General features: G+C 42.7%; 1 protein-coding gene across 12 annotated transcripts in view; it reads right to left on the bottom strand.

The window, feature by feature from the left end:
* The window catches only part of NOL4 (nucleolar protein 4), a 407,984-nt gene that overhangs the window by 174,468 nt on the left and 217,772 nt on the right, over positions 1-15,744 (bottom strand). For all 12 annotated transcript variants that reach the window (XM_023207729.1, XM_023207730.1, XM_023207721.1 and 9 more), the window contains one exon: positions 14,492-14,775. In XM_023207729.1, coding sequence (XP_023063497.1) covers positions 14,492-14,775 — 284 coding nt within the window. The remainder of the gene's footprint in view (positions 1-14,491; positions 14,776-15,744) is intronic.

Genomic DNA, 15,744 nt, shown 5'->3' with positions numbered 1-15,744 from the left:
TACGCATTCATTTACATTTATGAACCAAAGCAATAAACGGATACTTTGAAGACATACTTAGTTTTATGATAGAGGCATCGGTTACATTCTTTTCATGGTGTAAAGTAACTCAGATATCAAAAGCAAAATATTTGAAATAAGAAAATAAGAAATGCTACTGCAAGTATTTACTATTTATCAAAAAGCTATCCACTGATTGTATTAGATACTATTCCTTTTTTGTACAGCTTGCCTGTCATAGTCACCATATGATGCAGAGAGATGACTGGTCTCACACAGTACCAGGAGGTGTAGGTGTATGAAAATTACATGGGCTGCAGAGGCAGGTAACCTGGGTTAAATACCAGGTTTTATCACTTACCTGATTGTATTAATTATGTCACTGGAATTACTTACATGGCACTAGATTTTACTTCCTTTTGTTTAAATAAAGCTAATAACTGTATTTGTTCTTCTTACATTGGGTTGCTTTGAGTTACGAATAAGAAAGCTTTATACAATATTCATAATTACTACAGTTGATACAGTATCCCAATATCAAAACCGATATATCCTTTATCCTGTGGCTAAAGTTTCTTTTATACTCTCCACCACCTATCTAATCAAACACCCAATTCTGTTCATTTAACTTTCTATATATTTCTTAAATTTATGGCCTCCTCTCCATCCCAACTACTACCTTACTAAGGCAAGTCTTATTCTCTGTTAGCAGACTTCTCCCTTCTTATGCCATCTAAAGCCATACTGTAAAACAGATGCCAGAATTTTTCTACCCCAAAAAACAATCCGACCACACTATTTTCCTATCCTATACCCTTAAGTGATTCCTTGTCAACTAAAGAGTAAAATCCAAGCTTCAAAAGGGTATTCAAAAGGTAATCTTCCCTAGTCTGGCACTCTAGTCTCCAGACTTAACTCATCACTTCCATCCTCAGCATTTCTAGTCCTTACCTTAATGCTCTGTTCATCAATGTTCCTCTGTTTGGAATTCCCTATTGCTAAGTGATCATCTCCTATTTAACCAATAAGAATTAACTCAGGAACTTTCCAAGGCATAGCTAGTAAGCCTAGAGGAGACTCTCACACACAAATCAATTTCCGTATTATAATACACTCATTTATATGTCTGCTTTTTCTGGCCAAAATGTGAATTCTTAATGATAGAGACTTTTTTTTTCCTTTGTCCTTCTAGCACTCAGGAGAGTGTCTCACACATATTAAGCACATTTCCTATTGTTGTTTCTACCCTGAATAAGAATAAACACTGTTGTTTCTACCCTAAACAACACCTGGGCCAAATAAATGTATAACACCTAAAAGCCAGACATTAAAAATCATTAAATTGAAACAATAATGAGAAGGAATGTCCGTATAACAAAGACAAAGATATTAGAGAAGTCAATTCATCACTCTTAGTTTGTAAAAGACAATTTCATTACACTTGATTTTTTTAAAGAGATATTTTGAAGCATGTGCTGCTTCCATTAATCATATTTAAACGAAATTAAATATTGCAAATATTAATGTTAGTTACCATTAATATTTTATAAACTAACTGAATGGTAGTATCAATTTTGGTAAAAAATTAAAGATTAATTGAAAAAAGTTACATGAAACACACTGGACAAAATAAAATATTACTAAATAAAGTGAAGATTTAGGGGTCTTGGGAATTGAGCTAAAATCCAAATATGCAGTAACCACAGTTGCACATAAACTGTTCGACAATAATCACTTGCCCACCGCAGTCCTTATTGGAAACGTTCTTTGGGGAAATTGGTTCAGAATATTTAACCATATAAAGTAAAATGCAGCTGGGTTATAAATACTAAAAGATATATAGAAAACAATTAAAAAGCCAATAATACAGTGTTTTTAAGTATTCACTGCCATTGGAATTCCAGTTGTCTGTCTATTCTCACTGATTAATAATTTAAAACATCTATACCTAGATTAGTGTTTGATTGGCCTTTCATTTTCTATATAGCTAATCCCTTAACACTTCCTCATGGGTCTCATTTTCCAAGCTCTTTATCATCATTTGAACTCTCTTTGGAGCTCTAATGTTATTAGTTGTCCTTTTAAAATGCGGCCAACAGCAAGTAGAAAATAAATATCACCTAACTTCATTCAGTGCAATATATTTAGTCCTTAGATTAGTTAATGTGATTCCCTGCTAGTCTAGTGAGTGAATTTGCATAATAATAAGTAGTCAGTAAATGACATAGTCCAACTCAACTATTCGTTTTAAGCACTTGTATTCACTGTTCAATTTTTCAATGCTTTATAATCATTTTTTTTGGTTTTATTCACAGTAAAATTGTGAAATAGGTCAACATTAAACTCACTGGAATCTAAGCTTTTCACATATTCTATATAATTAAGCTTTTATAGCCCTCAAAGGAAGAAGAAATATATAGTAGTGTCACTTCAAAAGGTCACACAGAAGTGATGGAACAATCCTGAGGACTACAAAAGATCGCACAGATTGAACAGAACTTTATTATGAAGTTCACTTCATAGCCTTGGGGTAAAGCAAGTATTGATCCAGATGCAGGAACCCTAGAGCACTCTACATTTGGATTAAGATTGCAGGAAGAATCTCTAAAGAGAAATTCCAGACACATTCTCCTTTGCAATTAAAATGATTCCACTTTCCTATCTCAGCCTCTATAACTGTCTTCAATCAAATTGCCCACTAATTCTGTTAGTGTTTCTTCTGCCATGTGTTTTGAATCCACCTCTGAGCACTAACTCTCCTAAGCAATGTTCAGGTTCAGGCCTATGTCACTTCATCTAAGGATTGCTTAGTTTAATAATTTATATCAATGTTGAAATGCTCCACATTTTGCATTCTAAAACATCCCCTTCTTATCCAGTTGCTTTCATTTTCTCCTTGAGTATTTGTTTCTCTACAAATTCCTTTTATATCACTTGTTCCTAGTGGGTTGATATTCTGCAAGACGACATATTTCGACTCTCTCCTCATTCTATGCTCTCCCAAGGTGATCTTATCAACCACCACAGCTTCAAGCACCACTTTTGTTCTGAAATCTTTAAAACGTCTCTCTCTCCATCCTGTACCTTTCTTCAGAGCTGACACATGTCACCCGAATGCCTATTAAATATGTCCAATGGACACTGAATGTGCATCGCAAACTTTACATGTGGAAACCTGCCTCTTCAAATGTTTCTCATTCTGGATCTTAGTAAATGGATTCATCATCCACTTAGGCAAGAAAGCCAAAAATCTTGGAGTCATTCTAGAATGTTCCTCTATACTTTGCTTTCCACATTCAATAAATCTTTGTATATTTCCTTAAAATATTGAGAAACATCTATGGACAAGATAGTAAGCCAGGTGTGAGGCATACTGCAGCAGACAAGGTAAACATCATTTTTATATTCACAGAATGTTCACACTAATGGGATAGAGAAAGGTAAATATGATACTCATATTGCAGGCTATGTGAATGGCACTCCCAGGACTTTGGCAATATATGAATATAACCTATGGAGGTTAGATAGTTAGTCCTCCAAATACAATGTCAAAAGAACAAAAATCACATGTTCAGTAATTTTTTGTACTACATATCTGCTTTTCCTTCTCATTGTCAGTTATTTGATTCCAACTGTCAATATTTTCCTCTTGGATTGCCACAGTAGCTCTCTAACCAGCATTCTCTCATTACTTTTTTCTATTCCCTATCCTATTAATTCACCAAAACATTGCCAGAATAATTTTTATAAAATTTCAAGCTGACCATGAGCTTTCTAAAATTCTAAGCTGACCACTAAGCACTTTCTATTAGACAATCCAAAGTCCTTAAAATGGCCTACATTTATTGGTGGAGCTGCTTTATACTTCATCACTTCACACATGTTCTCTGCTGCAGCCATGCTAAGCTCCTTGCAAATACCCATGCCAGGTATGCTCTCCCACAGCTCTGTGCCTTAAAACATGCTTACCCCTCTCCCATACATAATCAGAATAACTCCTACTTGCCATTCCACACTCTGACATCAATCTCTCTTTAGAGTTTTCCTTAAGAATCATTATAGTTCCTTGGCACCCTTCCTCTGTTCTTTCATTTCACCCTCCTGACCATACGTCCCTCATATCACTTACAGAATGAGACTGTAACCATATGTTTGTCCCCCCTGCTAGACTATGAGCTTTTAAACAGCAGGAATCTTGCTCTTCTCGTTTACATATTTTTGCTTCCTACAACAGTGACTTGCATGTAGGAATCCTTTAGTAAATATTTAGAGAATAAACTAATTGGTGGCAACTAGTTTATCCTGCATAAAGATGTCAGGTTCTTCCTCAATGCCACGAGGAAGTGATAAAATCATACTGAGGTCAGAATGGACAATGATTCCCTAGCCTGAGAATAAGTCATCTTCCCTATCTGCATTCCAGGCCCTTCACAGTGTCTAGCAAGAGACCCCTTCTGAAAGAAATAAAATGGTAATCTTGTATTTCCTTCAAAGCTCAAGGCTCAGTTCCTCTAGGAGGTCTATTTTGACTATTACTTGAAATAGTATTTTCTTACTTAAACTCTTACTGTTTTAATATGAGAATAAGTATTGCCTGGGCTTGTTCTAAGAAACTTTTCTATGTCTATGTATCCTCTTTCTCAAAATTATGTATCAAGAGCCTTGTGAATAAAGACTTTTATTTCTGTGAGTTGTCTCTGCTACCTACTCCATTGCTGCAAGTATGCCAAGTATTTTTAATTGCATAAATTTAAGATGTACAACATGATGTTTTGATATACCTGTCCATAGTTAAATGATTACTCTAGGTAAGCAACTTAACACAGACATCACTTCCATATGGTAAGAACATCTAAAATGTACTTTTAGCAAATTTTCAATAGATGATACGATACTATTAACTCTAGTTCTCCTACTGTTTATTATATCTCTAGATGTATTTATCCTTCATAGGTGATAAGTATTTACTATGTTATTTTTGAAGAAAATAATAAAAATAATCTCTCTTGATTCTTTTCCCGATGTGCTCCCAATCAAAACTTCTCTCACAAATTTAACTATTTTCTATCTTCATCTTATTTGATTTCTCGACATTGTCCATGGGAGCTGCTTACACTCTCCTCGAAAGGTGGACTTTGCTTAGCTTTCGTTTTTTGTTTTTTTTTTTTGAGACGGAGTCTTGCTCTGTTGCCCGGGCTGGAGTAAGTACAGTGGCCGGATCTCAGCTCACTGCAAGCTCTGCCTTCCGGGTTTACGCCATTCTCCTGCCTCAGCCTCCGGAGTAGCTGGGACTACAGGCGCCCGCCACTTCGCCCGGCTAGTTTTTTGTATTTTTAGTAGAGACGGGGTTTCACCGTGTTAGCCAGGATGGTCTCGATCTCCTGACCTCGTGATCCGCCCGTCTCGGCCTCCCAAAGTGCTGGGATTACAGGCTTGAGCCACCGCGCCCGGCCCTTAGCTTTCATACATTACACCCTTCGGATTATTCTTCTGCATCTTTGACTATTCCTCAGTTGGCTGTGGGAAGTATTCTTCATTTACTAAACCACAAAATATTAAGTGCATCAGGGGTATCTTCTTCTCCTCTAGGCTTGTTTATCATCTTAACCCTCACGAGCAGCCCAAACCATCTGTGCTTCTCAACTCCATTGTAATAGAGGTAGAAAGTTCACTTCATTCTGTTTAATATGTGCAAGAAAATGTTTTAATAAGCATTGTTCCCAGAGTAATACTGAATAAGGGAATAAGAAAAAGAAGAGCAAACCACCCAATAATTTTAGAAAAAAATTTAATAGACACATAGCATAGAAAGGACATTTCACGATTATTTAAACTGCATAAAGACAGGTTTATGTGGAGGGCAGGGAAACTTAGGAGTTATTTTGTTCTGTAAAATGTAACCCAGTGCACAGTGAATCAGATCATGTTAGCAAATATAAAATCATTTGCGCTTATGTAATTTGGCTTTAAACCACTGAGGAAGATATTTGAACATTTGCCACAGAAAAAGTTGTAGCAGCTTCCCTCAGGCAGGAGTGCTTAAGTGTCTGCCAATGTCTAGTGACTCGCTTAAAAGAGGATAAAACAACACACCCCCAGGCAAGCAAGAAGATTTAAATAGAGCCAATTTAGGAAGCATAGTGCCTTAGCAAATTCAGAAATTAATCCAGATTAAGACATTTTGCTTTAAGGATCTATGTCAAAAAACAAGTTCTACAACTCTGACTTAGAGGTAAGGGCTGGGGAAGGCACTCAAAAGGTATTGTCCATAAAACCCTCATGTGTTCCAAAGTACACCTTCAAAAATCATAGAGCAAAGTCACCAGCATGTGTTATCTCAAACTAGCAGAAGTTTAAGCTTAATTTAAAAAAAAGTCAGCTGGGAATGGGAGAGGATTGTAATTTATTCTAATATTAATATAAAGAATCTAAACATTTAGATATGTCTGAAATGTGTTTTTGTCTTTTGTATGATATAATTTATGATAAATCATTTCTTAAAATAATTATTTAAGCCACAAACTTCATCCAGGACCCTCACACTTAACAGTTCTTTAGTGTCCACAAAGAAAATTACTGACCAAAGTCCCCAGGTCTCTAAAGCAAACTGAAGAATTTAATTGAAACTTTATCTTTATGTACACCTATCCATCTAGGAGAAACTAGATAGTGATCCTTTTATAGTAAAAACTTGTGTACTGAGACTGAAACTGTCACATCTGAGCTGAACATATTCCCAGAGAGATTCATACAAATAGATTATATATGTTTGGACGAACGGAGGCAGGATGGCGCATTTCCGGGTTCTTCTTCACTAACCTTTCCCGCCCACGCGAAAATGCAGCCGGCGACCCGGGAAGGTACAGACCAACTGGGCATGTGCCAGGTGACGTCAATCCGAAGAGACCAAGATTTACCTGGTCACACCTGCGGAACGCCCCTGACACGGCCGTGCCCCACCTATTGCCCTCCCACTCCTAGAAAAGCCACTCTTGGCCATTGAGCCACGCGGACTTCCCAGTTTCCCACTGCGGTCGGGACTGTTGGAACTTCGTCCGAGAGCTTGGGGGGGGGGGACTCTGCCGGCCTTCTTTGCCGGAGGCTGACAGACTTCTTCTCCACACCTTAGGTTACTAAAATAAACTTGCAGTTTTGCTCCTGACCTTTGCCTACTCGCTGGTTCTTTTCTGCTCGCTCTGGTGGTCTTAGAAAAACAAGTCAGGTGGTGCCGAACCCAGGAGGAGACCCCTCCTCAGGGCCCCCAGGGTCCGGGGAGCCTCCTCCTCCTCCTTCCACGCGGCGGACGGATCAGGACCTGAGACCCGCTTCGCTCACTCTCACGGCCTCTCTGGGGTAAGTGCCTTTGTCTCCTCTTTACCTCCCTTGGCCAAAATCCTGCGCAGGTCCGAGGTCCATTTTGAGCCACCCGGAGCCACCACGTGGCTCGGGAGACCTGTTCAGGACGGAGACGTCCGCCTGAAGGTAATCTCCACTTTGGCTCCATGAGCCTCCAGTCTGTCTCTGCTGGTTCCAAAGGACGCTTTGAAGCCAGGCAGAGATCCACTTCCATTTCCATTGTGTCCACTGTGTGTCGGTAAAGAGGAAACAAACGGGAAACCCCCCAGTCCAAATTTCCAAAGAGCACCCCCTTAGGGTGCCTCCTAGACAATTTAAAAACCTTACAGCTTGAACAAGACCTTAGGAGGAAGCGGTTAATTTTCCTTTCCACTGTGGCGTGATCGACCTCAGCAATTTCTGCCAGCAGCTAGGCAAGTGGTCCGAAATTAACTACGTACAAGGCTTTTGGGCCTTAAGCTCTCGTCCCTATACTCCTCCTTCTCTCCACCCCCTCCCTTCCTGCCCAGACTCCTCCTCCTCCCCCCATCCAGACTCCTTCTTCCTCTTTCTTATCTACTAGTAATCCACTCGGTCCCATGCCTCCTTCGGGGCCCCCAACTGGCTGTCTTGAGCCTCCTATCTCTGCCCACATCCTCCTACAGTGTTAGCGCCTTTGCGAGAGGTGGCTGGGGTGGAGCGGGTAGTCAGAGAACATGTCCCTTTTTCACTGGCTGATCTTTCCAAAATTGAGAAGCGTTTAGGTGATTTCTCAGCTAATCCTACCATATACATAAAGGAATTTAGACACCTTTGTCAGGCCTATGACTTAACTTGGCATGACCTCCAGGTTATCCTAACCTCCACCCTAAACCCTGAGGAGCAAGAGCGCATCCTAGCGGCCGCCAGGCAGCACACCAACCAACTACATTTAACTGACGCTGCCATCCCACTAGGGGAGCAAGCAGTCCCCTCGGCAGACCCAGACTGGAACTACCAAGCAAACCAGCGTGGGTGCCGTAGGCGAGACCTAATGGTTCAGTGTTTGTTGGCTGGTATGCAAGCAGCCTCAAACAAAACTGTAAATTTTAACAAATTAAAAGAAATTATTCAAAATCCAGAAGAAAATCCAGCGGCATTCTTAAATAGGCTGACTGAGGTTCTAACCCAATATACCCGGTTAGATCCGGCCTCCCCCACAGGGGCCACCATTTTGGCATTTTATTTCATTTCTCAATCAGCTCCTGACATTCGTAAAAAACTTCAAAAGGTAGAGGATGGTCCTCAGGCACCAATACAAGACCTAGTTAAATTAGCCTTTAAGGTCTGTAACTCCAGAGAGGAGATGGCTGAAGTTACAGCTCCTAGCAGCAGCTTTACAGCCCAGTCGTAACCCCAGGCCAGAGAGCACATACTCTGCAGACTCCAAAGCTACAAAAGGAGCCTGCTATAAGTGCGGCAAGGCAGGACACTATGCCAACAGGAGTCCGCAAGGTCCCCGAGCCCCAACGCAGCCTTGCTATAAGTGCAAGGCATCAGGACATTAGGCCAGTGAATGTCCTGACCCTCGTCCACCAGCAACCCCCTGCCCTGCTTGCCAGCAGGGAGGACACTGGAACTCTGATTACCCCACCCTGAGAACAGGTGCTGCGTCTCCATGTGAACCCCTTTCCCAGGATCCTGGGAGCTCCTTCCAGCTCCTACATCTGGACGATGACAACTGAAGATGCCGAGACTCGGGGACCCCCATCACTCTCGCCGAGCTGCGGGTAACTCTCCTGGTAGCGGGTAAGACAATTAATTTTTTTAATCAACAGCGAGGCTACCTATTCTGTTTTGCCGTCCTTCTCTGGACCTAGCCTTCCATCCAATATCTCTGTAGTAGGAGTAAGGGGAAAGCCATCCACTCCACGAAAAACTCCACTCCTTAATTGCTGCCTGGCCAACTACTTTGCGCACTCGTTCCTCATTATACCCTCATGCCCTATCCCCTTACTAGGCCGAGACATCCTGAGCACCTAAAAGGCCTCCATATACATTCCCACCAACCCATCCACTCCCCTTCAACCCTCTCATGACCTGTTGCTCATGCTTTGTGCAGGCGCACACGCTCCTCCTATGTCGCCCCCACCCCCCATCTTCCCTATTTCTGTACACCCTCAAGTGTGGGACACTTCCACCCCGGTCATAGCTGCCCACCACCCACCAGTTCTTGTCAAGCTCAAAGATCCTACTCGTTTCCCGAACCGCCCCCAATTCTCTCTCTCTCTGACACATCTACAAGGTTTAAAGCCAATTATCACGCGACTACTTAGCCAACATATCCTTGTCCACACACATTCCCCTTGTAACACTCCAATACTTCCAGTTAAAAAGGCAGATGGAACGTATAGGTTAGTACAGGATCTTCGGCTAGTCAATGAAGCCACCCGTCCCACGCACCCTGTAGTTCCCAACCCTTACACCCTTCTGTCCCATATCCCCACCAATTCTACTTATTTTACTGTGCTAGACCTTAAGGATGCCTTCTTTACCATACCCCTACACACAGACAGTCAGTTCCTGTTTGCCTTCACATGGGAGGACCCAGACACACATACCTCCACTCAACTGACGTGGACAGTCCTCCCACAAGGGTTCCAGGACAGCCCCCATTTCTTTGGTCAGGCCTTAGCAAAAGACCTTGCCTCCTGTCCTCTCACTAATAGCAAAGTTCTGCAGTATGTAGATGATCTCCTAATCTGTAGCCCTACCAAACAAGACTCTCTTCTAGACACTGCAACTCTCCTCAACCATTTAGGCTCATTAGGTTATAGAGTATCTAAACACAAGGCCCAAATTTCTTGCCAAACCGTCATATACTTGGGAATTGAAATCACCCCAACAACCCGGTCACTAACTACCGACCGCATGGCCCTAATACGTAACCTTCTTCCCCCTCAAGATGCAAAAGAAATTCAATCTTTCCTAGGTCTAATAGGTTTCTTCAGACATTGGATCCCCAATTTTGGAATCCTAGCCAAACCTTTATACGCCGCAGTTAAAGAAACCCCACATGGGCCTTTGTCCAACCCCAAGTTAATCTCGACTCATTTCACTCGCTTAAAAGCTTGCCTTCTCTCACAACCCACTCTCTCACTGCCTGATTTCCAGCGTCCCTTCCAACTCTTTACAGATGAAAGGCAGAAAGTGGCAGTTGGTCTCTTAGCCCAGCCTGTCGGTAACACCCACCATCCTGTGGCCTATCTATCCAAACAGCTAGACCCAACTGTACAAGGCTGGCAACCCTGTCTGAGTGCGTTAGCAGCGGCAGCCTGCCTGACCCAGGAAGCAAAAAAGCTCATTAGAGGCAGTAATCTAACAGTCCTCTCCACACACCATCTTCACGATCTCATCTCTCATAGAAGTATTAGCCACTTAACTCCATCCTGGCTCCAACTTTTCCATCTCTTATTCATAGAAGACCCCACTGTTACTTTAGAAGTTTGCTCCTCTCTAAATCCAGCCACTTTACTGCCAAACTCTCTTAAACCACCCCATACTAAACATTCTTGTCCTGAGGTCCTGGAGGCTCAACCCCCCCAGCCACCTACACTTGCATGACCAGCCCCTTCAGAATGTACAACTAACCCTATTTGTGGATGGCAGCTCCTTTATCAACCCCCAAGGAAACAGGCAGGCAGGATATGCAGTAGTTACCTCCTCCACAGTTTTAGAGACAAAACCCCTACCACAAGGGACCACATCACAGCAGGCAGAACTCACTGCACTAACCAAGGCACTCCTACTATCAAAAGGAAAAACAGTAAACATATACACAGATTCTAAATATGCTTTTCTAATCGCACACACCCATTCAGTCATCTGGAAAGAGAGAGGGTTTTTAACCACCGGCGGTACCCCTATTATTAACAAAAACCAAATACTCAAACTACTAGATGCACTGTCGGCACCTTCCAAGGTAGCCATTATACATTGTAAAGGGCACCAAACTTCATCTGACCCGGTAGCAGCTGGCAACAATTTCGCTGACGTCACTGCCAAGTCAGCCGCCAGATTTTCCACCCCTAAGCCTCCTTCTGTCTGTTTTCTCTCCCCCCAGTATGCCCCTAACTACACTCAGGAAGAAAAGGCTAAGCTATTACAAAATCCAACAGCCAAACTAACTACAGGTGACTGGATATATATTGATAACAAACTAGTTATTCCTGAAACACAACTCCATACCATTCTAACAGACATACATAATTCTTTACATATAGGACCCAAAGCCTTATACAATTTTCTAAATCCCCTCCTCCACTGTCCAACACTACAAAAACACTTACTTACAATCAACCAGCAGTGCTCTACCTGCCTAAAGGCAAATCCTCAAGGCGCATTGCGTAATCCCCATCCCAGCCATCAACTCAGAGGACACCAACCATGTGAAGATTGGCAAATTGATTTCACACATATGCCAAAACATAAAAAATTCAAATACCTCTTAACCCTTGTGGACACCTTTTCAGGGTGGATCGAGGCCTATCCTACCACAGGAGAAACCGCTAACATTGTTGCCTCTATACTCACTGAACATATTATTCCTAGGTTTGGCCTCCCGGTCACTCTTCAATCCGACAATGGTCCAGCATTCATCTCTAAGGTAGTCCAACAGGTGGCAGCCCTCCTACACATCACCTGGAAACTCCACATCCCTTATAGGCCTCAGTCTTCTGGTAAGGTAGAAAAGGCTAACGGACTCATCAAACAACAGCTCACCAAACTCTCAATCGAAACCCGGCAGTTGTGGGTAACTCTCCTTCCCTTAGCCCTGACCCGGCTGCGGGCAGCACCTCGAAGCCCAACAGGCCTCAGTCCGTTCGAATTAGTCTACGAACGGCCCCTAACCCTCCAGCAAATACTTTCTCTGCCAGCCCCTTTGGCGAACTACCTCCCATATCTCACTCTTCTCAGAGAACTCCTAAGACAGCACGCTGAGTTAGCACACCCTCCTCCAACAGACGCCTACAACCCACATCTCTCCCTCAGTCCCGGAGACCAAGTATACATAAAAGATATCCAAGCCAAAGACTTACAGCCCAGGTGGAAAGGCCCATACATTGTCCTCCTGTCTACACATACAGCAGCAAAACTCCTAGGACACACGCATTGGATTCATATTTCCCAGCTAAAAAGGGCCCCCACCGAGAACAATCAGTGGACATCAGTTCAACTTTCCCCCACTCGCCTCAAACTTACAAAACTTCCTTGACTATCTCATGCTCCCCGACCCCTGGCGCCTAGCTCGCTTTCTCACCATCCTCTACATAAACCTATCAGACTTTCAATACATAGCCCCAGATCCATATCTACCTCCAGACAATAGTCCAGAGCAGTGGTTCTCCCTTCTCCTAACTTTCATCGAACATCTTCAGTGGCAAGGGACACTCTGCAACTACACTGAAAATGTAGTCTCATTTTATACTTATATTGCTGTCTCACTCATACACTCAGACCTTTGCTAGTCCGCCTACTGTATGGCAATTACTTTTTTTCATCACTGAAACTTGGCCACAAGACAGCCGAACACACTCAGTAGTACACAGTTCTGCCAGTTGTCTTCCTTAAGGCTGTCAAACTTCTCTCCGCACAATAGAGGCCCCTTCTCATGGCTCACACTTATCCGCCAAAGGCTAAACTTAACCTACACTGTGAATATAACCAATCTCTCCCACCGCTTCCTCTGTGAGGAAGGCTGGGAGAGCCTAGGCTGCCCCGCCTAGTGGCAGCTGCCCCGCCTAGTGGCAGCCCCCTGCCCATGGCCTTCAACACAACTGGTCTCTCTCTCAAACTCTTAACCATACAGCCATTAACTGATCCCTCTATGTCCCCGTGTCCTTGGTCCCCAGTCTAACTTTATACAGCCAGGCAGAAGTAGCAGAGCTTTTCCAGCAACTTTCTATGCCACTACGCCACTTTCGTCAAAAACGGGCTGTTTTCCTCCCTCTAGTTATTGGAATCAGCTGAAAGCCTGGCCTCCCTGCAGCGCTGAACTACCTCAATAGCCCAAGTAGCTGCACAAAACAGGCGAGCCCTGGACTTGCTTACAGCTGAAAAAAGGAGGCACTTGTCTCTTCCCTGGAGAAGAGTGCTGCTATTATGTTAGCGAGTCAAGCCTAGTAGACGCTAACATTCAAACCCTCAATAAAATAAAAGCTGAAATACAGAACCTTAATACCTCAACCTTGCTGGGACCTTCCTTCTGGGTTTTGCCCATATTCCAACAAATGCTTCCATTCCTCATTCCTATAATAATACTGTGCCTTATTTTATTCTTCATCCATACGTCCAAATACCAACCATGGGCCCCGACCTTAACGACGCCCCTTAACAGCAGGAACTAGCCAGACAGACCACGGCGCCCCTTTATCACTATTACCAATAAAAGGTTGGACTGTTTGGACGAACGGAGGCAGGATGGCGCATTTCCGGGTTCTTCTTCACTAACCTTTCCCACCCACGCGAAAATGCAGCCGGCGACCCGGGAAGGTGCAGACCAACTGGGCATGCGCCAGGTGACATCAATCCGAAGAGACCAAGATTTACCTGGTCACACCTGCGGAACGCCCCTGACACGCCCGTGCCCCACCTATTGCCCTCCCACTCCTAGAAAAGCCGCTCTTGGCCACTGAGCCACGCGGACTTCCCAATTTCCCACTGCTGTTGGGACTGTTGGAACTTCGTCCGAGAGCTTTGTGGGGTGGGGACTCTGCCGGCCTTCTTTGCCGGAGGCCGACAGACTTCTTCTCCACACCTTAGGTTACTAAAATAAACTTGCAGTTTTGCTCCTGACCTTTGCCTACTCGCTGGTTCTTTTCTGCTCGCTCTGGTGGTCTTAGAAAAACAAGTCAATACACATGAGAAACATTAATTCAAGTGATTCTCCATATCAGAAAACACCCACAGCTTTGAGACATGATTCATTTTGCTATTATTCCTGAAATCATATGTTATAAACACACAATATGCTTGGTCATAAGTTTCTTGGCATCCTCTTATTGCATTTGTTTATAATATTTTTATTAACAATAATGTTTATCTCCTATATGCATAGGTATTTTCTGTGACCTTCATGACCGACTCAAAAATTCTGGAAATTGTAATGCGACCATACCTTGCTTCCATTTTCTCTCGCCTCTCGTTCCATCTTGAGGTCAGAAATTAGAAGATTCTTATATTTGTTTTTCCCATTACTGTTGTGATCATCTATTCTGTATTCCGAAGTTAGCTGCGCAGAGAGGGGACTGTCACTCAGGTTCAGTGGCTGTTCATCTTGCTCCAGCCCAGTTTTGCCATCACTGTTGGAGTCTCCCATCTCCCTGCTGTGTGTTCCCCCTGAAGCAATTGAACTCTGCCCCAGAGTCTCATTGCCATTAAAGCTCTCTGCAGCAGAATCATCTGTTGGAAAGGAAAAGTTATATTTTGATTTTAATTAATATGCTATTCAGATTCTACTTCAACTAGCATTTATTGAGCTCCCATTATGTGAATGGCATTTTACATATAATATGTAATTCATCCTCAGCAATAAGCTTGTAAACAGTTATTGTTATTTTTAATCTAGTAGGCACATGGTAAGGTTTGAACGTTTTGTCCTCTCTAAATCTCACATTAAAATGTGACCTCCAGCGTCCATAGTGGGGTCTAGCGGCAGTTGTTTGGGTTGAGGGTGAATTTTTCATGGATGGCTTTGTGCCATTACCATGGTAATGAGTGAGTTCTTGCTCTGGGAGTTCATAGGAAAGGTAGTTGTTTAAAAGAGCTAGCACCTCTTCTCTCTCTCTCTTGCTCTCTCTGTCACCATAAGACAAAGTGGCTCCCCTTCATCTTCCTCCATGATTGTAAGCTTCCAGAAGCCCTCACCAGAAGTAGATGCTGGCACTATGCTTCATGTACAGACTGCAGGGCTGTAAGCCAAATAATCCTTTCTTCTTTGTAAGTTACCCAGTCTCAGGTATTCCTTTATAGCAATGCAAATGGGCTAACACAGCACATTTAGGCAGAAGAAGTGAAATAAAATAATAAGAAGAAAACAGAATTGAGAGAACAATTCAATCTCAAATGCAATCTCAAAGGAAAAAAAAAAAAAACAAAGAGAATTAAACAACTACCAATTATTTTGCAAATAGCTTTTGTTTTTCCAGAGAGAATATCTAGATTTGGTAAACATTCTCTGATAAAAAGCATCATTTATCCTACTGGTGAGAATGTGCATCAGTAAAAGCTGAATGAGTGTTTAATATGCATCTAAAGCATTAAAAGTGCTCATAAACTTTGTTGCACTCGTTACACTTCTGGGAGTTTAACACCTAAGAAGTTTAATCAGTGTGTGTATCTTTTTGTAGGTAAACATTCATACCAGTGTTG

The sequence above is a fragment of the Piliocolobus tephrosceles genome, chromosome 18 (genome assembly GCF_002776525.5).
Source record: "Piliocolobus tephrosceles isolate RC106 chromosome 18, ASM277652v3, whole genome shotgun sequence".
Lineage (NCBI taxonomy): Eukaryota > Metazoa > Chordata > Mammalia > Primates > Cercopithecidae > Piliocolobus > Piliocolobus tephrosceles.
This window is presented reverse-complemented; position numbering and strand designations above follow the sequence as displayed.